Genomic DNA, 26895 nt, shown 5'->3' on the forward strand with positions numbered 1-26895 from the left:
TTTTATATTATATATATACCTATATATATACATATATGTATATATACATATATATTTATATATATAATTTTGTTGTTGTGTTGTTCTTCCTGCTGTTGCGTTGAAATCCATCAAGTCTCGCGCAGCGCTCCACAAAACATCTAATTTCACTTGGTTTGCTTTCATCATGTTTGTACCATGGACGTGCCATGGACAATACATAGTAAATGTAATGTGTGTTTATGGTTTGTTTTTGTTTTCCTTAAATGTACGCATAAGTGTTGATTTTGAATTTTTGTTTTCATTTGTGTGGGTTTCATATGGTTGTTGCCTTAATTTCGCTATACTATACTGCTTCAAGTTAGTACGATTTACGTGCTATCATTATTAGTTGTTTTAAACTTTTTTTTTGTTATTGTTTGTTTTTCTCTTTATCTCCTTTTCGTTCAATTGTATTCTTCATATCGTTCGAGCGCATTCAATGCTTAGGTGTACAGGGATTTTTTTAGTTTTGTTCTCTTTTGGTTCAACATTCAATAGAATATGGTTTAAAAAAATAAACAAAGAAAACTCTCTTAACCGATTAGATACCTTTTAGTTTTGATGCCTGCTGTAATTTTATCTTAAAGTAACGTTCATCGCCCTGTGGACGATCGTACATTAATTACTCACCACAAAATATGACACCGAACGGTGTGCTCTATATCTCTTCATCGTTTGCGCGTTTGCCTACGTCTACCGTAGAGTGCTTTCGCGTGTGTACGTGTGTGTGAGTGTGTGTGTGTGCATTTGGTGTGATGTATGCGAAGCGGTTTGTTTGTTTATGTTCTAAACACGTTCGGTGGCCTATGTACAGGTGACAACGATTTTTAAGTAATAATTTTTGCTAACGACCCTACTTTGAACATTGCATCCGGTCATATGCAATGCGTGATACATAATGACGCTTTTGTTTTACATGAACGCGAAATTCGATGTGTCTATTTACAAAACACCGCTGCTACATTTGGGGAAGGAAGGGGAGGGGCGGGCCATACAAAATTGGAGTGGAAAAAATGGTGCACAGTACGTTAGTGTTAGTTTTATTGCTTGAAATTTTCTCATCACCACAAAGTGCGCACCCTTAGCTTAGCTTCAATGAAACCAACCATTGGTTAGTAATTTATCCTCCGTACCAGCACCGAGTGTATGATTTAAAATGGTTCGTGTAATTATGCTTCATGTTTGACATTATCCATGCCCCGAATATTCCATGCCCATATTCACACGTTCACACACAACCACACACGGACACACACGCGCACACATAGTAGACGCATGCCCAGTCGTGTTAAAAACGTTAACGTAAGGTATGTCGATTGCGCAAACAGCTAAATATCCAGATTGTTAGAACAACATATCCACGATGTATGTATTTGCTTCCTTGTGTATGTGTGTAAGTGTTTCTCTTTGTTTGTTTCAATGTGAATCCTTATATACAGCGGACGCATTACGTTCGATAGGTTGGCACGCTTCGTTACGCGACCGTTACGCGATGGAACGGTCACGTAACGCTGGCCCCTTTTTTATACCGGTATTTACCAACTATTAGTCATTAATTTTTACAGGTTTCCTCCACTTCGTTGCATGTGGTGGCAGAGGCTGATGACGTGGCAGCGTTTAAATGGCAACTATACTAAAAACAAAAACAAACATGTGACTTGCTATAAAAATGCTATGAAACGGTTCAAAATTAGATTTAGAAAAAAAAAATAAAATACTGTAACGCAGGATATGTGTTCAAAATTGAAGTACGCTTTATTAGTATTAATCATCCTGCAGCATGCATGCAGAAAAGCAGGGGAAAAGGGAGGAGGAAGGTGGCAGGAAGGGAAGGGAAAAACAGATAAATGATAGTGACTCTGTTGAACGAAAAGACGAACCAAATTGGGAGTGATGTGTGTATTTAATCCTATCTGAATGAAGCTGATGAACAACTGCTTGCCATCCGGCCATCTTACCCCACCAACAGCATCTTACCATTTTTATTAAATTTAATAATAATCTAGTTGTCCTATACGATTTTTTTCCTATATCACCATTTCATCCCCTTCCCCCTTCGTCTATCTTTCCCACTATTCCCACGGTTGGATGTATAACTACTACCCCCATTATATGGTTTCCCATTTATTCCATGTTGTTGTGTGCTAATTATTTTGAAATTATTAGTTATCTAAACTTACGCACTAGTCACCATATTGCATTTGTGTAAGTACGTCGGTCCGTAATGGAGAATGCTAAATAGAAATATTTATATCAAGTAACAAGGGAACGAACGCTCCTGATCCCCGCTTCATGTCAGGGGTCTATATGAGTGGGTTGTGGGATGTTATGTACGAGTACGACGTTTAATTTTGATTTTTCTCTTATGCGCTATACACAGTTAGTTAAGAAAAGTGTATTTCCTTGTATAACGTACCACTCTTGCCGTATCCGATCTTAAGACTACGCTTACTTTTACTTGTTTCCCTTTTCCCGCTCTAACACACGCTACAGTTTGGTGCACGAATATGTCGCCTTCGTCCCTCATTTTTGTTTTGTTTTGCTTATCTGCATTCCTTTTTATTTACTGTTTTTCTTTTGTTGCAAATCATGTTACACCATGTAGTGCGATAAGTGTGTAAGTATAAGTTGTGTTTTTTTTGTCAACTTTCAACTCCCTTTCCTTTATCAACTCTTGTTTGTTGATTTGTTTTGGAAATTTGGTTTTGTTGTTACTGGTTTTGTTTTGTCTATGCTGCACCTGGTCACATTAGCTAGGTGGGAGAGTAATTGGTGGGGAAAATACTGCTAAATTTCACACACCTTTTGCGGTTTTGTGCGTTACAGCCCTACACACTCGCACACATGCCCACAGTACGGCTAGTGGTGGTGGATGCGAGCGTCCGCTAAACACAAGATGTGTTACACGTATATGTTTCTGTGTATGTGTGTGCGTGTGTGTTTCTCTACACACACGTGCGAAGTATTTGGTTTTTTTGATTTTTTTTTGTTATGTTACGCTTTATTTTTGGTGTTACCGATAGATGGGCGGCATTGCATACCTGCCAGGCGCTAGATGCTTCAGGGCCTTGCTCCGGAATGCGTCGACGACGACGGTGACGGTGGCGTTCAGTACGGTAATGCCGGTCGGTGGATAGAAGGATGGGAGAAGCGCGAAAAGGGCGAACCAGCGCCGGTGCAGGAACAGCCGTGCCGGGGTCGTGGGCGCGCCACCTAGCGGCGCGTATTATCATCGCAGGTAGCCGCCCCGGTAGCCACCGCCGAGCTGTGCGCCGCCAATGGCCCGCTCCGTAGCCTTCTCGATGCTACGGGAGACGCAGCGATAGCAGCACACGTACGCTAAACATCACTTGAACAGGATGCGCCGGAACGCGCGCCGAAAGTCCTTATTGAAGATGGTGTAGATGGCCGGATTGAGCGCCGAATTCATGTAGCCGAGCCAGAACGCGAGGGAAAACGCACTTTCCGGGATATGGCAATCCGGACACACCGGCACCAGGATGTAGAGGAAGAAAAACGGCAACCAGCACGCAATAAAGCTGCCCATGATCAGGCCAAGTATAAGCGTGGCCCGCTTTTCCTTCTTTCGCGCGATACGCCGCTTTTCCTTTTCCGGATCGCGTGGTTTCGGTTTCGGTGGTAGCGCCGGCTCTAGCTCGCTGCACGCACTGTCCGTCTGTTTGGCGGCAATCAGCTGCGATATGGCCTGCTGACCGCCGGAACTACCGCTCGTACCACCCAGCATCGGTTGCGTACAGTTACCACCGCGTCCACCACCGACCGTACCGCCATGCCCGCCGGATGCTTTCGCATTTGCTTGGCGCGCCTTCGCCTTACCCTTGCCGAAGATTGGCTGACAGAGACGAAACTTGAGCGGCTTCACTACCGCACACCGACTGATCACGCCCGAGTCCGAGCTGGACGGATCAAACTCGCTCACCATATCCGTATCGATCCCGACCGAGAGCGCACGGTTGCGGGCAGTGGCGGACGGCGAGGGCGACGGTTCGGTGCTGCTTGCCGTCGTGATACCGTTGGTACTACTGCTACGGCCCTGCTGCATCGGTTGCGCCACCTTAAGCGTATCCTTCGGCTCAAGCCCGCCCGTACCGACCGGCGAGATGGGCCCATGATTGTCCTGTTCAGCCGTGGCCGCCTCGCTCGTTGACATATCCGACGCAAAATCGCACGTTACGACGGGGATGGGCATTGGCGTACCGGCGGACGAGCTTGTACCGCGCGGAGGTGGCTCTATCGTGGCGATTTGCGTCGTCCCGCTGATAGTGTTACCGACGGGCTGCGTACCGCCCATTCCGGTGGACAGTTGCAGCGGATGTTGCGCCGTCGACTGATTGTTATTGCTAGAGGCACTGGGTAGCGATGGCATCGGTACGGTACCGGCATTTCGCGTGAAGCTCGTATCCTAAGGAGAGAGAGAGAGAGAGCAGAACATATGTTCGAGGTGTATAAGGAGAAGCGGGCGAACAACGGTCTTGATACACAGGATTTAATACGAAAGTGATATAACATCTTAAAATAGTAAATTTGTATTGCACATTGCATACGTTTAAGGCGGTTCATAAGCTCCTTTTAATTTTTCGATGACTTACCTGTTCGCTCGGTGGTTTCAGCGGCTTCTTGCGAATACCGCGTCGTGCACGGGCTTTCGCCGCAAAATAGATCCGGATGTAGACGAACACCATGATGCAGCTCGGAATGTAGAACGATCCGAGTGCCGAATACAGCACGTAGCCGATGTCTTGACTTAGCTGCAAAAAAAATGAAAGAAACATTGTTACACGTGACGTACATACCGTTTTCTTTACACTGGTAATATATTTTTAAACAGACATAACATAATCATTTAAACAGAGGATCATGTCCTGAACAATAAAAAATTTACCCATGGCTAGTCCGGCTCGATCGGACTCGACCGGACACAACCGGGCTCGAACTAACTCGTCCGGACTCGTCGGAGTCAATTTTGGTTTTTAGTCGGAGTCGGCAATCTTGCAATGAAAGATTCAAATTGAAATTTGTTTTCGTCGTAGATCTAGTGGGTTTCTGTTGGCAGAATTATTCGTAATCAGAAATGGTATCATATGGTATACCTTTAGCTATATTAAACTTATCAGAATAAGTATTCCTTGTTGCTATTTCTACAGAAACATCTTCAGTAATCAAATGGTTACGTATCGTTGAAAATAAAAGCAACAAAAGGGCAACTAATCAGATGGTTCTAAATCTAGCGACTTCACTTAACCAAATGTACTACGTTCTCTGAATGCTTCTAGCGCTAGTTGTCACCAACCATCCATCCATTCGTTCACGGGCTAAAAGCACGTTGGGATAATAAATCCTCTCAATTCATCGCATTTATTTGGCCCGTCTCTCAACCAGATGTAACGATGCCAGAGGTCTGATACGGCTGCTCAGGGCACCAGTGCCTTAACGTCAACCTTGAACAGTTGTCGAGTGTACCGTGTACCTAAAGGATGTTACAAGAGTTTTTGTTTCGTAGAGCATCATTGGGAACCTTTGTGGTACCACTGCCACTGTTTAGGTATGGGAGGGGGATGAAAGATGAATAGATGGAAAGAGAGAGAGAGGAAACGAGAGAGAGAGAGAGAGAGAGCGAGAGAGGGAGAGAGAAGTGAACTCAACTCGTACGCATTCAAATATAGGCTTTGTTCATCCCCAAAATCCAAGAAACTCTCTCGTCACTGATGAGCCTGCTCCGCACCATATCATTTTGTCCGCACGGCCGTCTTTGAGCGCATGTACGAGCATTTGAATGCGTCGTAGAGAAAAAAAACTTCCAGACGAACCGCCGTCGGTTTCATTCCCGGTTTATGGGGTTACCGTTTGGTGGCATTCGGGTGCTCCGGTCCAACAATACTCACCCCTCACCTCCAATCCAACATGCACACCCGTCAACGTCTTTAGCATATGCGACGCGTGATTTGATGCTGATAAATGCTCGTTCTTAGCCCCGACATCGACTTTCGGTCGCTGCGGAATGGCTGCTGGGATCGTGCGATAACTGGGTTTCGCCGAAGGAGGACTCGAATCCTTCGACCGTGTTGTTCTCAAAGAATGGTTGCCGCTGTCGAAATCAGCAACAAGCATCGCCCTCCTTTTGACCCATACCACCCGTACCGTGCGTTTGGTGAAAACAAATGCCGAAATTACACATCCCAACATCCCTGTGGGGCACAGTGAAGCGATGGAGGTACGGTTTTGAGGTACCGTTGGAAGTGGGCAGGCCGCTAACCGCAGCATTCGACTGCACAGCAAGATGTGTGAACGTTTTGCCGGAAAGCTTCACCATTCAGTGCACCGAACGAAGGAAAGCGATGCTCTAGTTGGAGACAATTTGTCATCCAACAGCTTTGGTTGGAAGTTTTAGCGGTACGGCACATGGGTAAAGGCATGGTGTTAACGTGAGCTGGATGCGATCCAAATTGAACATGCTCGTACGGTACGCATTGGCCGCACAGTGTTCGGACCGTGCGTCAGATGGAAATGATAGATGCCGGTATTCGATGTGCAGGCCCGCCGTAACCAACGACACGATGACGACGAACGGGCGGCTTGATGAGTGGCTTTCATTTCCATAATGAACTGATTCACTTGCGTTCCCTCGTCGCTACTCTGTGTGTATGTGTCTGTTCGTGTGTTTGTGTAGAACGATAGTGGGTGAAGGATTTATTGTGCGGTACTACATAAATGACGCTACAAAAGTACTAGGTTTTGATGGGCGGCAAAGATCGGAATGTACATGTCGATGAAGATTGGTTCGGTAGCGAGAGCACGTTTGTGGGTTGTGTTCCTTCACATCACATCGTGTCTCGACTTGATGAGCTGCACTGCTCTGCACAAAAGCACACTGTTAATGGGGAAATTATCTTGCTTCACGAAAATAATCTTAGCTAGGAAGTTGGTGAGGCCCTCCTTCAAATTGTTTTGTTTGCCTTATACAGGAAGAATGTTCGATTCAAATTCGTGTGCTTTGTATGATAGGTTTCCAACGTTCATACGAGCTGAAAGCAATGCACTAGACATGGTTTAGGGAACTTTTCGCAAATCGCCCAAAACAGGATCCTGTTTTATGTGTTCCTAAAGCACGAGAACATGTTTGAGTAAGGTATGATTATTTTGGAAAGTAAATTGCATTGTTTTAGGATAGTTAAACAAATACAAACAAATTATGAACGATGTAGCATATATATCTGTTGGGCTTTTAATTGGGTTATGTGCAGCTGCAAGCGATTGTTATTATTTCAGGCTTACTCCTTAAATTACGCGATTTCCAACATTTACGCCTAAAGATATGCAATCGGTATAACGAAATAGTCTTATAGGACTATTGAACTACAAAATGACACAGTTGGAAAGGAATGCTTTACCGTACTGTGTGAAGCTCCAAACTCCATCTAAACGTTAACAATGATTGAAGGATGATTAACTTGCTAGCAAAATGTTCCTAAATTAACGCATCCAAGTCGGACAGCGGTATCCGAGGAGTAGCAAATGTTATCGCAAAATGAAAATTAATTCTATCAAATTAGAAACCGTTCCGAAACGGTGAAACGGTGGTCTGAAAAATGTCCACCATCTAGGTGGCAGAAGGTTTATCGGCAAACCGCTACAACGCTAATAAAATTATATTCACGCGCACCGGACCGGATCAGCGTGCCGCGTGAAACCATCGTCACTAGCCGCGGCGGAAACCCACCCCGCCCTTAATTGGTTCGAGCCAATTTGTGCGATTAGCTTCATTGGACCCCGCAGCTGTGAAGATAATGAGAAAATGTTTCCGTTATTTTTGCGCACGAATAAGATCACGGTTGAAAGGATAACGACAACGACGGCAACATCGGGCGTCGATGTTGTCGATGGAAGGATGGATTGTGGGAATGAAAATCTAAGATAATTGATTAGCGGCAAGTGGTAGCGCGTTAACTCGTTTTTGATTGATGCCGGCTGGACGCGGTGCGGGGAAGGTTAGCACCAACCAAGGGGGTAGTGAATACACGGCTCGGGAAAACTAACAACGCCAAATGGCTACTGGTAGTTTGAGTTTATGGGATTATGGCAAACTGATTAACCGTAGAAGAGTTGGTGAAGGTGATCAGAAGATTAAAGAAGCTTCGCTTGACTTTGAAATTATTTTTCGAGTGCTACATGTACATCAACATGTACAGATAATTGATTAATTTTATTAAAATGTATAAATCGATTAATAGAGAGTGGATTTGTTTTAACAAATCGTTTTACCTTAAGCATAACTATTGCTACCACTTGTCCATGTGTAAGTTCAATTAGTTGTGTTCAGGTTCAATTAGTTTTTAAATGTCAATGGTGTAACGGAACAGAGCCCAAAGACAATCTTCTAATTTAGCACTGTCGGCCAGAGCTTAACATTGTTCCGTTTATCATGCTTTCCGTAAGCTTCCAAACTGCAGTTGTAATGAATTAGCATCTGCTTCCAGTACTGGTAGCCACGGGAAACGTTCGAGTCTTCCTATTACGTGACCGAACGTACCAGTCCGGTGCAAAGTTTCAACAGCATGCTTGACAATTACAATTAAAGAGTTAACTGACCAACCCGGGCGTACAAAAAACCGAGGGGTAAGTAAATTTCCGTACATGCACCAAAGCTAGACATACACGAGGGTACACTTGCGTGGAAGTGCATGACACATGATTCACGTATGTATTTTGTGAGGATAAAGCAAGAGAGAGAGAGAGAAAGACAGGGATGAAGAAAAAAAGTCCTGTATTCACCTGTTAAGTCCTGTTGCTCGGTTGTGTGTCTGCATGGTGCATTGAATTAAAACTGCAACTGAATTGTTACATATATACCACTAGCAACCTAGGTACCAGTTGAGGATGTTTAGGTTATTTTCTTCGCTAGTAGTTGATCCTCTAATTATCAATTTTCCGCAAATCCGAGATCAGCGGAAGAAAAGGTAAGGAAAGAAAACAAATCCCAAATGTAGAAAAAAGATGTATTTGAAATTGAATTCCAATGAAGGTGAGTAAATTTAGAAAATATTTCCAGTAATCTGGTTCGCTCGAAGTGTTTGATTACGGTTTCATTCGTTTCTTTCTGCCGAGAACAAGGTACTCCAGTGAAGTGGGATTATCGATTAGAGCAACCATACCGAAAAGTGTAAAATAGCCAAACCGCTCGAAATAAAAAAAAAGAAAGAAACGAATTGAAAGCGAACCAAATCGAATCCAATTTCACCAAAAACCTACCACGTGAAGGATCTGTATTTCGGGGCCACTTCAGGTGCAGGGCCCGGACACCGTTCAACGTTTGGTTGAAACCGGCCACAAATTGGTAAATGAGGTCGGATTTCACCACGTGCCCATCAAAACCTGGTACCAGTGTTCAAATATCCACATCGGTAATTTCGGAGGGTGGGAGTGGGGATGGGGGGATGTTTTTTTTCTCAAGGGTTGGCTTCACATTGATTCACTTCGCTCGCCCTTTGGTGACGCAAATCGGAACCGAAAATCCCAACCTTCTGTCATGTTCCGTGGTCAGAGATAAATGACTCCACCGTTTCTCTGCCTCTCTGCAGACATCGGAAGGGGCAGGGGGGGATAGGAGTGGGGGGGGGGGGGGGAGAAGGGGTGGTGGAATGGTTTAATGTACCCCGAACGTACCAGCAGTCACCGTTAGCTCGAGTGCGTTATTTGTAGAGCAAAGGGACGTAATTGAATTAAATGACATTATAATTACACCCCGTTTCGTCTTCTTTATTAGATTTTCCTTTCATGCGCCTGCATCGGTGTCTTTCGCTGGGTTAGTATTAAAAAAAAGTAAATAAATCCCCAACCCTCAGCTGGCCGTGCAGCAGACCGTGTGAAAGTTTTCAACCATTAACCGTTGGTTAGGTACGTCGCTTACCTTTCGGAAAACTCTTTTTCTCTCTCCCTTTTATACACCTCTTTTTATTTGCTGATCGCACAGTTTCCTAACCCACCTGTTCCGGTGTAACCGTCGCGTGGAAGTACCTCTTTGCAGTGCAAACGATTATTATCATATCATTATAGTCAAGTTTAAGCTAACCGAGGCGAACTGAAGTAAAAGCGGATCAACGGATGGAAACGCATGGATGAGTAGGCAAAGATAAAGTGTAGTGCACGAGCAGTGTATGTGTGTGTCTGTTTTTTTTATGTAACCCATTTTCTCTTGACCATTTTAGTCGATCCATTAAAACCAAAGCTCATCAGAAAAGGCGACGGTGCTTGAGTCTGGGCTCACACCTGGGTAATAATCATGGCCGGCTGCAGGTACGAGGTATATTTCTCACCTGCCCACCGACAGGACATGTGCGGCGTTATGCGTTATGAATCATTTGCATGCATGCAGTCATTACTTCTAGTTGGCTGAAGCGTTAGGACGAAGATTTCGGTTAGTGTTAGCATGGATTCTACCATTCAATCGGACTAAAGATCAGATTTGTTCTTATTTATACATACTTGAAGGGTTTCGGGATTTTTTTTGGTAATAGCTCGAATCGTTGCTGATTTCTCATCATCGTCATAATCATTCCCAGCTGCTCTATTATTCCTCTACTCCTCTCAGTATTGGGAGAAACCAAGAAAAAACCGTTTTTCCATTTAATGGCAGAGAAAGGTTTACGATAGAATAAAACCTTCATACTTTTGTATGTGTGATGTGTTGTGTGTAATGAACCACATTGTCACCATCTATAGCAATTGTGCACAGTGCACACCATCGCTATCGTAAAAAAGGCGTACTGCGATGATGGTTGCAGACGTACACGGAACAACACGAGTAACGTTCACGGCAATACGGAACACTGGAGTGCTGATCGGATGGTACTAAACATACGTTGCATATTTTTTCAACAGTGTGAAGAAGAAACGTGCTTTATGGTTAAATTTATTTTCCACACTGTAGGTGGTGAACAAATATGTTTTGATGCGCACCGGTTGGCAAACAGTTTGATATGGTAACGTACGTTATCTAGATGTTGAATTTGCTAAACGGTGGATACTAAGCTATTAGTTAGATGACAAGCAAATGTATTTCATTTCAGCAAATGTGTTTCATTCAACGCCCTTGTTAATGTAAGAAAATTTGATAAAAAAGGGAGTAGGGTATGCAAAGACAAAATACATCTTTTAAGACGTTTTAAGCGTACACTCACCAATGACGTGTTTGTTTGTTTTTTTTTTGACAAATATATCAATGTACGTTTTTTTATCATCTTCAACTTTCAGATTTGAAATAAGTTTTCACTCTTATCTCGGCCTTGATGTCATTATTATGATGATCCTGATTTCGTTCTATTAATTTTCATCCCCATCCTATTACTCTCCACCGGTACTTTCCTCCCCGAACAAATAAAGTGAATCAATCGATTTTGGCTGTGTTTAATCAACCACACCATAGTGGCTCCACGTACCGAACCTGATCCCAGAGCCTGAGCACTGCACAGACGGATTAAGATTTCCACCGATGAAATGGCCTATACCAACGGTACCGTGATGGTTGGGCAAAGAAAAGTTATAGTATCGTTTTTATTGAATCGCCAAATGTCGTTACCGGAACTCCTTTCACCAGCGTTCTGGTGCGGGTTCTGCCGGAACTGCTGTCAGCGGAATGGCCGGTGTATTCAATATGTTAAAAGGCCATCAATGTTCTCGAGCGTCGGCGGTGGATGAAACGAATCGATCCGATTCCTGGTTGGCAGCTAGCAGAATGGTACGCTTCCGCTACTGTAGCTGGAGTTCAGAATCATAAATTTACCCCTCAATTTTCTCTGGCAAAGGCAAAGACGAAGAGGAGCAAAAATAGAAAACTAAACCCAATCCACCGAAATCCCCTCCCTTCCCTCCAGTCCACTCATTCGCGTAGGGGAGCAAATGGTGACCGCTTCCCGCGGGTCGGTCGGTTCCGTTCCACTTGAGAAGTGCCCAAAGTCCGGAAAAGGGAAAAGCTGGAAATCGAAGATTTATTACAGTCTCTCGCTTGCTTCTCGGGTGTGGAGCCCTGGTATGCTGCTTAAAGTTTAATGGCCGATTATCGATTTCGCTCGAGAGCAGTTCCATTCCCGCTTCGCTAAGGATTGCGAAAGGATACAGACAGCGGGAAGGTTAACTCCCAAACTTGAGGCAGGATGTTAAAGAAAGCGAGGGAAGAGCTCATCTTCACCTGAAGCAGACCGCGGGGGGAGATGGTAGATTGGCGGTACTGTACCAGCGCCGATTGCTGGCAAAGAACACGAATCAAGATTCTACTCATTTTCACCGAACGAACCAATTTCCTGTACGACACAATCGCGTCCGTTACGATTCTATGCTGCCTGTGTTTGCTGCCATAGTGTTTGGCTATTTATTTCGTCCATTTTTTGCCTCGCATTGGTGTCTCTTTCTTTCATGCTTGATCCTTCTGCCCCGTTCCGGAATCCTTTTGGGACGTCTGCTTTCGTCCCGGTTGGTGGCTGTGGCTCGACAAGGCTCGGAAACGTTCGTGCGTATGCGGCAGTATCGCACCGGTCCGCCAAAGACTAGACAAAATTGGCACGGGAAGTAATATCACCGATGACATAAATTAATTTCAAATCGCAATAAATTACCGCAATCCAAGCGCCGAAAGCTAAGACGCATTGGGGAGTTGGCTAGGCTGGGTCGCTAGGGAAGGGGAAGTTGAGTGAACGTTTCGTCTGCAAGAAACGACTATTGGAAAATAATAATAACAGCATAATGTAAGCGAAACCAGTGCCATGCTGGAAGAAAAAAACAAATCCCGGTCCAGTGTCTTCGTGCTTTCCGGTATTGATTTCTTCCCGTCCTACCCCCCTCCCCGAACTGTTCCGTCTGTTTTATATGTATGAGCAAATGTGTGCGTGTGTTTGCTTACGAACACGTGGTCAAGGGAATGGGAGTGCACCGATGTACGAACCGGAAATAAAAACAATAAAATTAATACAATGGACCGGGTCTACCGATTTGCGGCCCCAGGTCGACACGAAGTGGGCATGGCGCCTGCTAGGTAGTATTGTGTTCAATATGTTTTAACGTTTTGGCAGTTGTTGTGCATGGAAAAGGGTTCGGATTTTGGCTGGTACGACTATGACTGCTACGACGGTATAGTGCAGGATGTTTATATTTATTGTGTAGTACGTAAGAATTTACCGTAGTGTAGCATGAGGTGCCATTTTGCCTCTTGGTGCAGTGGTGATGTTAAGCGTATGATAAGAAGAAATGTGTTCTACTGCTTTTTCGCTTCCTTCAAGTAATGCTCATAGTCTTTGCTGGGATCAAGCTTCGCGAATAAACCCTTCACCGTGATGAGCTTGTCCTGATCGCGTGGTTCATTTTTGCCACTCTTGATAAACATTTCACACTGTTCCAACTCTTTCGCCACAATTACCAGACGCTTGGTAAAGTCGTGCTTGTTTCGCTTATTGATTTGCAGCAGTGGCATACGGAACGCTTCCAGGCGCTGTTTCCCCAACGGTAGCCGGTTCGGGTACGTTACAAACTGGCTAAAGTTGGCACGATTCCATACGTCGGTTTCCAATGTAGAGAGTCGATTTTCGATCTCCTCGAAATGGTTCGGATATTTGGTGGCAAAGGTGACTATCTCGTCGTAATTGGCTGTTTCTACTGCACGTTTCAGGTAGGCCAGTGCTGGTTGGAAGATGTTCAGGTATAACCGACGCCCATCGATATTTTTCTCGTTTGCAAAAGCAATCCGTCCGACATCCAGGGCTAGTAGCATGGCGCGGTAACTGTCGCGTTGCATTGGGTGCTTCATCATTGCGGGGTGTATGAGTTTATAGAGGGAAAGCTTTAAGCTGGAACCCGCCAGCTTTCGTACGAAATCAAGCAAATGTTCGAACCGCTCGTTTTCGTAGGCAGGATCACGGTACACCGAATCGACGAGATCGTTCAACAGTGGACCCGGAGGGTGTCCCTCTAGGTAGCGATGATAGTACTTGATTGCCAGCTTCGACGACCCGGCACCAATGTTGAGGAAAATCAAATTCCGATAGAATGACTTAAAATCTTTGCCTAGTAGCACGGTTCGTTGCTGTAGTGTGGCTTGCTCTTCTTGATACTTTTTCGCATTCCACTCGTTTAGTTGAATCTTTTTCTGCATTGTGTTAGTGTAGTAGTTGTGATCGCCCTGCATTTCCAGCTTAGCGGTCTCGAGCATTCGCTGACAGTTCGAAACAGACGGTTCTGAAGCACGTGTTAGTTCACGTTCCTGGCCTACGGTTAAGTTGTGTTGTGTGTGCCCGAAATGGTTCACCAGATTGTTCCACAGTGTTTGACAGGGCACATCACTCTGGATAGGATTGTACAAGCGTTTCACACTACTTTCACTTACGTTAATCACACAATTTTGTGCTAGTGTTTCCAGCAAAAAACTAATCAAGATAACTACGGTGACAGCTCTCATGTTTGAAATTTTTTCTATGTGATCAAGATCGGTTTTTAAGAGTTTGTTGATCGGTACCAGGTTATACCTCGGTGTACCCACTATCCCAGCGAGACACTCAAGAGGAACAGTAGTGTGATTTATTTTATAGTGAATCAGCACGCCACGTGTTTGTATGTTTCGTAACAAATCAGGTACGGGAAGATGATTACAAAGTGGTAAACGCAGTGAACATGAGCAATGTAAATATTGCATCGTAAATGTTTAAACAGATGAAGACTAGCCCATTTTCCTTGGAGAATGCCAACAAGACAGCAAGTAAAGCTTCGCAGTTGAATGCGTTTATGAAAAGTAAATAACAAGGTGTAAGTAAACAATTGCTTAATTCCTAGATGTTTACCGTAGCATAAATTATCAACCAAAAGGCTAAATCTTTGTAATCGAAGTAATCAATCAACATTTTAAATTTCGTACTCGATACTTATTTTGTATCGCCTGATACCTGTGCGAAATGAATATATTAACGCTTTAGTAATGATACGATAATAAACCTTTATTGAAAAGAAATATTATCCGCACAGATATCAATGCCGTTAACGACGTCCTGTACGACCATCTCTGGCTTTAGGTCTGAGGGCGTTGGCCGGAATTGGAGGTTTAGTCTTGGTCAGCTTATCCACATTCTTAAGATAGTACTCATACCCGTTGGTTTTATCGAAATCTGAAAACTGTTGCTTCAGCTTGATCAATTGATCCTTGGTTTTCAGCTCATCGTAGTGTTGCTTTATGTACTTCTCGCATATATCGACCTGTTTGGCCAACTTCGCAAGGTAGTAGGAGAAGTGCGTTTTGTTTCTCTGCTTGATTTGCCGCATTATAACTCGGAACGCTTGCAGCCGTTGTTTGGGCAACGGTAGCAAATTTGGATACGTTACGTACTGGCTGTAGCTGAATTGAAACCAATATTTCGGATATATTAATGCTACCTGTTCGCCTATCTTTTGGAAATAGCCTGGATATTTCTTAGCAAAGGCTACAATGTCTTGATAGTTTCCGCCCAACATTTGGAACTGCCATCGCTTCATGACCAGGTTAAACAAGGCGTCTCGTAGCTTTTTGTATTCGGTTTCTTCCTTTTCCTTCACAAACTTGTTCATATCGAGCGATGCTATTATGGCAAGGAAGCTAAAATGCTGCGTCGTACGGTTCATGATTTCCGGTTGGATCAACCTGTACAGTGTCATCTGTTCATGTTTGGTTGGTAGATACTTCACCAGTGCTAGCAAATTCTCGAGCCGATGGTTTTCATGTCTGACCGAAGTATAGACGAACTTTACGATAGTTTGGAGCAGGTTCGGTTCTTTCAAAGATACCAAAACGTGATAGTAGTGCAGTGCACGCCGTCTATCGCCCGCATGAATGTGGAGTAGAAGCAGACGTTGGTAAAATCCTTTAAATTCGTCCTGGATGGAGGTTAGCTGTTTTTGGAGTTTGCCTATTTCCTTCCTTGTCTTAGCGATTTCGACTTGCTCGTACAGTAGCTTCCGCTGCATGTCGGCGTTAATCATCTCAAGTTTTTTTGACGCTTGTTTTTCCATCTCGTCTAACAGCGGTTGGCAGGTACTGTGAGGTGTTTCAAGACCTTTGAAAGAGTCTTCACGCTGATAACATTCGGTCAGATTCTGGTGCGTTTGTTGCAGGTGAGCTTGCAGACTATGCCATACTCCCTCACATCCAGACTCGGTTTGTTCCGTTTTCAACAACCGACTCATCATATCTTGCATGACCTCGATTGTACATGGTATACTAGTTGAAGGTAGTGGCATCCACAGAAGTGAGAAACACAACACTACGGTGTGTTGGAGATATAAACCCATTTTAACCAGATGCACCTGTTGCGTCAATGTATAGCACGAGCACTTTGAGCTTCCGTTCACAGTAGGAGAAATAAAACTAGTACCCAACGATCGAATCTTTACTACATATATACTAGGTGCTCCAGTAAACGAAAGCAGTGATTGTTGTTATAATACCGTATGTGTCAATATGTGTATCTTGAAATGAGGAAACGCTTTAATGAGTAAACATGTGAAGCAACATAGTTATGAGCTGCTTATAAGCAAAAGCAATGGTTTTCATATTTTTTTTCTTATAAGAACAATCTCCAACAGAAAACTACCCATGGGCAAATATAATGCATCGAATACTCGAGTGTTTTTTATTGAACTGTGCTGCTACATACTACACTACGGAAAATTATGTTTGAATATCAAATTCGCAGAAGAACCTGTGTCGTAAAAGCCGTTTCTAGAATTCAGTGATTTCTACCCTTTTGCTTTGCGTGATTCACCCAAATAATAATTGTAATCCCTTCCAGATGTAAACTTTGGAAACTGAAGTTTCAGATCGTTGAGTTGACGTCTAGCATTTGGTCCTGCCTTCATTTTATTCATGAATTGCTCACAAATGTCAAGCTGCTTCGCTGTCTGTATCAGACGCTGCTGAGGGTTTTGTTTGTTCCGTTCAAAGATCTGTACCATTATCTGGCGCAATGCTTCTAGACGCTGCTCTGGTTTACGAAGTGAATTCGGGTACGGTACAAACTTGTCAAACTGTAGACCATTCCATTTATCAACATCGACTGTAGCTAGGTCGGTTTGTATTTGCTCGTAATAGGTCGGCTGCTGGGCAGCGAAATCTATAACCTCTTTGTAATTACCGTTCGCGAGTTGATCTTTCCAGCGCTTTTCGAGCGGTATCATTAGGTCGGTGTAGAGTTGCTGGTCTTTACTGTAAACTGCACTGTCACCTTTCACGGTCAATGCGAAAACCGCCGCAATATAGCCATTGCGCTGATTCGGTCGTTTTTTTATCTCTACCATTATCAATCGGTAGAGCGCTACCTTCGTGTTAGCATCTTCGATTTGCTGCACAAACTTGATTAGGTTGAGCAACCGTTGGTCTTGATAGATCGTCACTCGGTACACGGACTGTACGATCTGCTCGTGGAGTTTAGTCGCTGCTTCTTTGCTCGCTGGTTTCGGGTACTCGCGATAGTTGATGAGCGCCTGCTTTATGTCACCGATTGCAATGTTGGCTAGCATCAGATCCAGAACTAGCTTGGTACGTTCGTTCAGAAGACGGTTCAGTCGGTTCTCTAGCGAAACCTTCTGGTCATACTGCTTCTGGGCTTCCTTTTGGGCGGTGTGTAGCTTTCGTTCCAAGCCGGCGGAATGCTTGCGGTGTTCTTGCTTCATCTGTCGCTCTGCATCGTCCAACAGCTGCTGACAGAAGACGTTAGATGGGTCTGGCGTATTATCCACGCTGACCCGTTCCATACAATCGGTAAGATTTTGACGTGTTTGATGATATTGTTGAAGGAAGTTGCTCCACAGATTGTTGTCGCACTTGACGTCAGTTTCCATGGCATTGCCTAAGGATTTCATCATGTCCTCGCTCACGATAATCTGGCACAGATTTGTTTCGTCTTGGAATGGGTCATCGGATTGTGGTAGCTCCGCAGCGTATAATGCCAACCAGACTATTGATTGCACAACTATTGAGACCAACACAGCTCGGGAACTCATCCTATCGTTTGATATTATGTCGATTTCCAAGGTGTGGACGAAGACTTTAACTCGCAACCGTGCAAATGTCGTATTTATATGATACTCCAGCACGTTTACGTTTACGTTGGATCATTGCAACAGGGATTTGTGTTGCATAAAGAAAAACATGTGTTTCATAATGGAGTGCAAATATTGATATAGTTGCAGGAAATCTGATTTTTTTCTTAAAAGCTATTGCTTTAACATTTAAATTTACAGTCTCATTGCGCTTAGTAAAAGTGTCATCAGAACTACTTGTGTAAATCACACTGTTATGCTTACAGTAGTGCCTAAAAGGTGTATCTACATATATTTTGTTGGTATCGCTTATCTCCGCACAATCATCGCTTATCCATGCTTTTGCATTTCCAAACGCTGTTTTCCAAGCTTACCATTTACTTTGATGTTGTTCAAGTAAATGCGATAGATTTGTTTATGGTCGTGTGTAATTATTTTAAAGCCATCTTGAATTTTTGTAATACGATCCAGCTCCTGTTTACTATAGCCGGTCTGCTTAACTGTACTCTCAAGTTTGTCCACCTCCAGTGCTAGCGTGGGTAAAATTTCATTCCTTTTATATACGTTCCGATTATCGTAGATTTTCACATACTTTAGAAACTTCTCAATCACCTGAAAACGGTGACCTTTTGCGTTGAACATGCTCGCTATCTCAAAGAGGCGACGTTTTTCGATCTTATCCCATAGTTCGTGAGGAAACGTGTAGATATCGTCCAGGTACAACGTGTAGTAGCGTGGATATTTGTTCGCTAGCCATACATTAAAGTCGAACTGTAGATTTCGAAGCTCTTTGCGCAGGTTGTGGAATAACATGAAGACAGCATTGGTAATGTAATCAGCCTTTTCTTTCGGTGAAGTAAATACGGCAGCCGCGTCTCCGGCGTACAGTAGAAGCACGTAGGAAGTGTAAAGTTCATGTCTGCCCAATACCGGCACCAGGGCTTTGTACAGATCGGCCCGTGTGCTTTTGAGCGGTAAGCCGCGTGCAAACTCGAGCAGATGCAACACGGCTACCTCGCTAACACTGTTCGGGTGTTCTACGATCACCTTCACTAACTGCTGCGGTGTCCATGGGTTTTTCATCGTTAGATATAGCAACAGTGCGTCCTCAATACGACCCGCTTCAATGCTGTAGATGAGAAGCTTGAGATTGAGCTCTGGTATCATCTTAGGGCCTCGATGCGAAAGATATTCCGCGTCCAGCACATGCTGATGAGACTCGTGTGCCTTCTCGATCAACCCGTACAAAAATTGATGATCACCCTGCCAGTAGTTAATGCGGAACAGGAAATGTTCCCGTTCACTTAGCCGCATGGAAGCATTGATGCGGCAATTTTCATAAAGCTGGTAGTAGCTTTTCAGAACCTTCTCGCGGTTGCAGGCGACCAGCGGTTTACACTGTATCGGTGGTGCGTCCAAAATGGCACCCACTTCTGACAGGCACGAGCTCTTTGCTGGAGATGGATTCTCACTCACAACGGCGTTGTCACATTTGTGCAGTGAAGCGAGTAGAAGCACTGCCGCCCATAGTTTTACCACCTGTGAAACCATCTTGGAAACTAGCGTATCTAGATGGATGGCTCGTGCAGTCTTATAAGCCGTTAGTGCACATGTGCGCATTTACCGCAAACAAACGATCTGCGATCGGTTAAATGATGGATGAGGAACAATTAATCTTCATATCGATGTTACGCGGTTGGTTGTTTCTAGCCAGAGAAGACTCTTGGCAATTGGATCATTCTCCACTTCAGAATGATCCGTCGTACGTACATGAATGTAGTCACTCGTATCTTGTTTTTTTATGTTTTCGTTTAACATTGTGATTGACATTCATTATTTCTTGCCAAACAGATCATTTATTACACCTGACACTAAATCTGTTTAAACAATAAATATCCCCGGAGGACGTATAAAACCTCTACAAGGTCCACTTCGGGATGTATCACACAGTATAGAGCATTTCACGATGACTCCACTGATCGTAAGCCTTGTTTTGTGCGCCTTTCAACTTAGCATCGTAACGGCTGAGCTGAGAGGTTTGCCGGAATCAACAGATGAGCTGGATGCCTGTGGTAAACATTATAACGATCTACTGGCCGCCACCAACGCCTGGCACAAGAAGAGCTGCAATGGAACGGAGAAACGGGCTGCCTGTGTGGTGCCGGAGCATGAACAGGCCTATCTGGAGCTGAAGCAGCGCTGCAAACAAGCGCACGACGAGCGCACCGCCAAGATTAACGACATTTATGAAAAGCTGCCAAAATACATCACTGAGGTGGGTTCGCGGGTGAACTTGCTGAAAGAGTCGCTCCGGAACGATATGCCCAGTCTGCAACAGATGGTAAATGACCAGAAGAGTTTGCTGGAAGCTGCGTGGAAATATGGTGCGCAGCTTCAGCGTGAGCTGATGCTTACCAGCATGGAATCGGATCACATGCAACGTGCGTTGCTGCTTCACTCCATGATGGTGAACTCTTCGCTGCAGGACATGATGCAGGAAAGTTACCGGTACCATGGTGGTAACAGTCGAATGGTGGCCCGGATGTTGAAGTTCGTTCGTTTACTACCATCCGCTGATGAGCGGGTCGAGGTTTATAAGCAGCTGGCGGGGTTGTTAAAATCTAACAAACAAGATGAGCTCTACCCAGCTATCATACTCTCCACCGACGTGAAGGAGCTGAAGGATCGTAGCACGCCAGATCTGGCCCAGTTCGAGAGTAAGGTCGTGGAGCGCTGGCAAGCCCAGCTGCTTGCGGGCAATTTTAACGAGGCTCTGATGTTCGCCCAGAGCTATCCCGACTATTATGCGCACGTCGAGAAGGCCCTGTACGAGGCGCTCCAACAGCAATGGTCGGTGGAAGCCCTCAACAGGATGGTTCATCTGCCTAACGCTCTGCCAGTTGCAACGCAACGTGTTACAGCTTTCCGTGCCATTCTGGATGCATTGTTGGCGAATCAAACGAAACAGCGCAACGATGCGTACCTGATGCGGTTGGCGCACGAGCTGACAAAGCTGGAAGGGTCACTCGACACGGACGAAACACGTCAAGCACTGGAGGAAGCCAAGAAACTGTTCGGACAGTTTACGTACACGCGCGATTTCTCGACTTACGCAGAGCTGTACAAGGTGTTCAGGGCAGCTTTCTAGATCACTATCAATTTTGTGCCGAATAAATCGAACTCCATTGTACGCTTCAGAAGCAATAAACAATGGTAAAATGCAAATCTTTACGTGCTTGTGTGTTTAAGATGACGAAGTATAATATTTTACAGTTTGTATTTGCTATTACTATGAGAACTATTTACACAAGGGTACGCCTTAAGATATGCCATGGAAGGACCTTATTTTTCTATTAAACTTTATTTATTTATTTATTTATTTATTTTTATTTATTTATTTATTTATTCGTCAAATTGTCTGCCGCATGGGTTTAACAATGGTTCTTACAAGCTAGGGGAGTAGGAAGAAAGGGATATGGAAGATGTTGTAAGAGGAAGCAAGATTGATTATAAGGGGAAAGTGGAATTATTAAGGAGGCGAGTGCGAAAGTGGGAAATGGGAACATTGAAATCGAACAGGTGATGGTCTCTGTTAAAAGCAGCGCATGCTCTTAACCAGGGATCATTCTGGCCAAAAACCGAACGGCGGGTTGGAATAAAGATGGGAGGCCTATCGCGAAGTCTGCGAGAGGGAACATACAGTGGTAGGGAAGATAAAAGGGAAGGAACATCGAAATCGCCGGAAAGGATGCAGGCAATGAAGTAGGACTGCGCTTGCCAATGGCGGGATTCAATTTCTATTAAACCCAGCAAACGGCAGCGGAGAGAATAGGAGGGTACAGGAACGGAGTAACCGTGAAGAAATCTACGTACTGCGAAGCGCGTAAATTTCCTCTGAACTCTCTCTAGTCTCTGCATAGCAGTACCTCCAGCTGGAGTCCACACAACGCAGGCATAATCAAGAACGGATCGAACCCAGCAACAGTACAGTGCCTTAAGACAAAGAGGATCGCGAATTTCCGAAGACATGCGCATAATGAGGCCTAATGCTCTGTTCGCTTTATTGATCACATGGTTGGTGTGAGTAGCGAACGAGAGACCCTCATCCAACCAGACCCCAAGATCTTTTACAGTAGATTCCCTGCTTATTTGGGTACCACATAGGTAATAGTCCCAAGACAGCCGGGCAGCAGCAGGTCTCCCGAAAGAGATGACGCAACATTTAGGTGGACAGAGCACCAGTCCATTATGCAAACACCACAGAGAGAAATTTTTTAAAAAACTCTGGAGAGATCGACAATCGTAGGACGAGGACACGGGAAGAAAGATTTTTATATCGTCAGCATAAAGGAGATGTCCATCAATAGGGAGAACATTGATGCAGTCATTGATAAAAAGGGAGAAAAGGATAGGACTAAGTGCACTTCCCTGAGGGACACCAGACAAGCCCACAAATGACGAAGAAAAGGAGTTGTCCAATCTAACTGTATAGGATCTATTCGAGAGAAAGGATCCCAACCAAGCTAGAATTGGACTACCAAATCCAAGTTTCGCGAGTTTTGCTAAGAGTAAAACATGGGGCAAACTATCGAAGGCTGCTTTAAAGTCGGTATAAATTACGTCTACTTGACTTTTACGAACGATATGGGACATCACAAAAGACACAAAACACATAAGATTTGTCGAAGTAGAACGTTTAGGCATAAAGCCATGCTGGTGGGGAGAAATGTACTTAGTCACTATAGGAAGGATATACGATTGGACGATGGATTCACAGATTTAGACATAGCACAAAGGATTGCGACACCACGAAAATTGGACGCGACTGAACGATCTCCCTTTTTAAAGATAGGACATATCCAGGAAGTTTTCCAAATAGATGGAAAACTACCATCACGAAACGATCTTGAAAACAGACGAAGCAAAATTGGCGCAAAAAAGGCACTACATTTCTTTAGGACACAGGATGGTATTCCATCTGGACCTGGTGAAAAAGAAAATTTAAGTTTTGTTAGGGCTTGTAGAACCACTTCAACATTTAGTTCGACTGTGTTACAACTAAAAACGTTGCTAGGTGTGAGGGACAAGCTTTCCGAGAGAGACACTGTACTGCTGCATGGATCAACGAACACGCCAGAAAAATGCCTAGCGAACAGTTCGCAGCAGCCAGAGGGTGTATCAGCCACGTCATTGCCCAGGGAAATAGTGGAGGGGATGCCGTTGGTTTTGCGACGAGCATTGACATAACGCCAGAATGATCGAGGGTCACTGGAAAATCTAAACTGAAGGCGTGCCAGGTATGATTTATAGCATGCCCTGTTATAGATACGGTATGCAGTCGAAGCGTATTTATAGACTTGTATGGCATGGGATGTACGAGTACGTCTTAGAGCCCGGAACGAGCGTTTCTTGTCAGCTTTAAGAGCTCTAAGACACCTGTTCGACCACAACGGGTTGGAGGGAGAGTATTGAAAAGGACAGCAAGAGGCAAAGGATGAAAGGATAACATTGTTCAGTTGAGTCACGGCGTCGTCAATTGTTGCAGCAGATTCGATGAAGTTAAAGTCCGAGTTAGCTACGATTCGTACGAAGGTAGGGTAGTCAAGTTTACGAAAATTATAACGTCTGATTCTGTTCATGTCAGGATTTCGATGAATGTGTCTGGTTGGAGCCGGTATGATCGATGGGATTGACAAGGTAAATTCCAGTCCAGGATGGTATTTGTCCAGTTTAAGCAGCGGTGTAGATGATTCCCAGACATTAGAGCAGGACGATGCGGCCAAAGGATTGGCAAAAATAAGATCGAGTTGGCGGTTGATCACATTTTTCACTCCCGAAATCTGTGACAGTCCATTAAGGGTCATACCGTCTGTAAGTAGCCAGTCGTTACCGGAAGTTGAAGCAGGAATGTAGCATTTGGTGTCCGTAGGCGATACGCTCCAACAGAGATTTGGGGAGTTAAAATCACCCAGCAGCAGCAGCAAATCAGAGGGTTTCATCCGCTCTAAAATTACACTTACGCTCTCGTGTAGAGCATGCAGGATGGATTCACTATTTCTACGATCAGGCGGGATGTAAATTACACCGATGAACACCGATACATGGTTCATCTTGATACAAATCCAGGTAAGCTCGAGCGATGAAAAAGTATGCGTAACTTCAGAAGTGGTGAGAATAGCAGAGCATGCGATCAATACTCCACCGCCCCGAGAGCAAAGCCTGTATTCATATTTCGATCGCAGCGGTAAATGGTGTGGGTGTTATCTGCAAAGCGCGTGGATGTGATAGAATCGTTCAGCCAGGTTTCCGTAAGCACGATCACATCGTGGTCAGATTCATCAATAGCTAACAGAAGGTTGTCAAGTTTAGAGCGCACTCCTCGTACGTTTTGGTAATAAACGTGTATATGATCGGTTACTGGTGAAATTTCTATTGCCGAATTGATGCTGTTGTCAGTGGTGCGGTGTGTATGGTGTGATCGGTTTGAAGTGTTATCTGTGGTTTGGCACGTGAGGTAGTTTCTGTGTGCGGTGACATGTGCTGCGTGTTTACTATGATATCCATTGGTGGGTCGCGAGGTGGGTTCTGCGGTGCAGGATACCAAAAATTTTGTACGTTAGTGCGTCGGTCAGTGAATTCACGGAAGACCAAACCAGATGGCCATGTAGCAGGAGATAATGCCTTGCTTTTGTGCGCCAGCGACAGCCCGACCTTGAATGATATAAAGGTGAGTGTGCTCATATCGCGATCCCGTGGCAGCAGCTTTATTACTGTGACGTCATCGATGCCTAATTGGTGAGCGACCATTATTTTTACATCAGCTTCCGTGACCGTTGGTGCGATGCGGGTCAAATACAACCAAAATTTCGGTTCCTTTGGTGGGACCGTTGGTAAGGCACGAGACGGTGTTGAGATGGGAGCCGTGCCTAAAAGCAATGGTGCGGCACTGTCGGTAGAAGATGTTTTCGGTGGAGTGTAATCAACAAGCCTACGTTTAGGCGCATTACGTTTCGGAGCATTCCTCGATGTGCTAGTGTCACTATTTCGTGTACTGAGCGGTGTGTAAGTGTTGCAGAGAGTAGGTTGCATATCCAACAGGTGAGCGTTTTGCAATACAGGCTGCGTGATGGTGTGCGTATTAGCGTTTTCTATGGTTAATGATCCCGGAAATTTTGATGAAAGAAGGATTTAGAGACACTGTTGAGACACTGATAGCAATATTAAAAAATTGCTTTTTGTCCAATTTGGCAAAGCACATCATCGAGACTTCCACGGCTAGCTTTGCCTGTTACTCAACAGGCAGATTTACCAACGAATTCTTCCGGTGAAGAGTGATGCCCGTTTTAATCATGAAGCATGATGTGGCAGTTTCTAGAGACGTGGTTTTCGATTCGTCATGCTCGAGTATACACGTTCTCCGCCATTGTCAATACCTTGCAACGGCACCGGGGTAAGTAGTTTGGTCGAAATTACGTTAGCGTGGAGTTGGTTCGATTGAATTGCAAAATTTAATTAAAATTACACTCGTTCGACTTAAAGCACTCTGTTTGGTGCAGTGGCGAGGAATCGTGTGGGTATGCCGTGTTTTTCTGTAAAAAAAAAATCCACCAACACTACTCACCGATGACTCTAAACGCTCAAGCCCAAGCAGACTAAATTCGATTTACGATTTGTGACTGTGACAGTGCGCGTATCTTTCTCTCTGCTGTATCTATCCTTTTTGGTGCCTTTTTTTGTTTTGCCTTTTGGCCGAGTCACTTCTTGTTCGGCCGACTGCCGACAAGAACGCTGGTTGCCTGTTTGATGCGGATAGGTAGCCCATGCTTGTCACCAGTCAGTGAATGTTAAAGATAGGCCATTCTTTCCGAAACGACAGCCGTGCTTGTCTCGCTCAGCATAATTTTAGCAAGTTTTTGTGCAGACAAAATTAAAAAGACGGTCCCAACCTGCTCCATGGCCTCGAGCACACCTTGTCATTTCTCTGCCACGATGTGCGTGTGTATATGTGAAGGAGTGAGATGTTTTCTTCTTCGGTAGTACATAAGAGCATTGAGGGGTTCTTTTTTTTGTAGCGCTCGAAAAGCTTTCGGAGACGTAAATGTGAAAGGCGCCCCAGGAAGGAAAAGTCAACAGTCGCCTATGGGAGGCGAATTAAACGTTCCGGTGGGTTGTTTGCGGATGCTCTTTTGTTTCCGTTCCTCTATCTTTCCAACCGAATCCGAACTCTTCGCCCTTCTATCGTTCGACTGCTCATCACTTGTGCGACCTTGCGTCTGTACGGTTTTGATGAGGCTTCATCAACGAGGCTTGAGGCGAGAAAATTACCGACATTTCGCCACCGTGACGACACGGTTGTCCTTCGGTTCGTTTTCGCCAGCGTCAAATGAGAACGGTGCAGGATCTATGGACCATATCTGCTACACTGCCGGTACCTGGGTCTTGGTGCCTTATCAGCTATCAGTCACCTGAGACTCATGATGGGATGGTTTCCACCAAGAAAGATTCCATTAAAAGTGACTACGTTGGGGCCATTTTTCGGACACCCGATGGCGGCAAACGCCGCGGAAAGGAGAAGTTAATTATTGACGCACCGCTACGAGCGGACGTTCCCGTTGACATCATCTCACCCTACCGTTCCACACTCCCACCTTCACTAGCCTCTTCAAAAACACACAGACACATATCGAGTGAATATTAAAATGATTTCACGGTGCACAGTGGATGGAAGGCTAGTTTTTCGATCGTCGAAAGTACCATTTTGTCATCAACCAGACATTGGGACCGTCTTTTAAGTCACCGGCAAAAACCGGG

The 26895-nt window shown here is 44.6% G+C and overlaps 5 protein-coding genes across 8 annotated transcripts in view; 1 reads left to right on the forward strand and 4 right to left on the reverse strand.

Annotated features, from left to right (window-relative positions):
- Nucleotides 1-1757: 1757 nt before the first annotated feature.
- LOC125765600 (alpha-2B adrenergic receptor) overlaps nucleotides 1758-26895 on the reverse strand; it is a 125226-nt gene continuing 100088 nt past the window's right edge. For all 4 annotated transcript variants that reach the window (XM_049430939.1, XM_049430932.1, XM_049430953.1 and 1 more), the window contains 2 exons: nucleotides 4632-4790; nucleotides 1758-4444 (listed from right to left, as the gene is read on the reverse strand). In XM_049430939.1, coding sequence (XP_049286896.1) covers nucleotides 3368-4444; nucleotides 4632-4790 — 1236 coding nt within the window. In that variant the 3' untranslated portion in view covers nucleotides 1758-3367. The remainder of the gene's footprint in view (nucleotides 4445-4631; nucleotides 4791-26895) is intronic.
- LOC125765769 (uncharacterized) lies at nucleotides 13164-14728 on the reverse strand. The gene has a single exon (XM_049431228.1). It carries the CDS (start codon nucleotides 14711-14713, stop codon nucleotides 13283-13285), a length of 1431 nt encoding a protein of 476 aa, XP_049287185.1. The 5' UTR covers nucleotides 14714-14728; the 3' UTR covers nucleotides 13164-13282.
- On the reverse strand, nucleotides 15031-16426 carry LOC125765788 (uncharacterized). The gene has a single exon (XM_049431264.1). The coding sequence runs from the start codon at nucleotides 16333-16335 to the stop codon at nucleotides 15052-15054; it is 1284 nt and encodes a 427-aa protein (XP_049287221.1). The 5' UTR covers nucleotides 16336-16426; the 3' UTR covers nucleotides 15031-15051.
- Nucleotides 16649-18112, reverse strand: LOC125765797 (uncharacterized). The gene has a single exon (XM_049431277.1). It carries the CDS (start codon nucleotides 18043-18045, stop codon nucleotides 16783-16785), a length of 1263 nt encoding a protein of 420 aa, XP_049287234.1. The 5' UTR covers nucleotides 18046-18112; the 3' UTR covers nucleotides 16649-16782.
- LOC125765823 (uncharacterized) lies at nucleotides 19989-21309 on the forward strand. Its single transcript, XM_049431314.1, has one exon. It carries the CDS (start codon nucleotides 20051-20053, stop codon nucleotides 21230-21232), a length of 1182 nt encoding a protein of 393 aa, XP_049287271.1. The 5' UTR covers nucleotides 19989-20050; the 3' UTR covers nucleotides 21233-21309.

This window comes from Anopheles funestus, chromosome X, assembly GCF_943734845.2.
Source record: "Anopheles funestus chromosome X, idAnoFuneDA-416_04, whole genome shotgun sequence".
NCBI lineage: Eukaryota > Metazoa > Arthropoda > Insecta > Diptera > Culicidae > Anopheles > Anopheles funestus.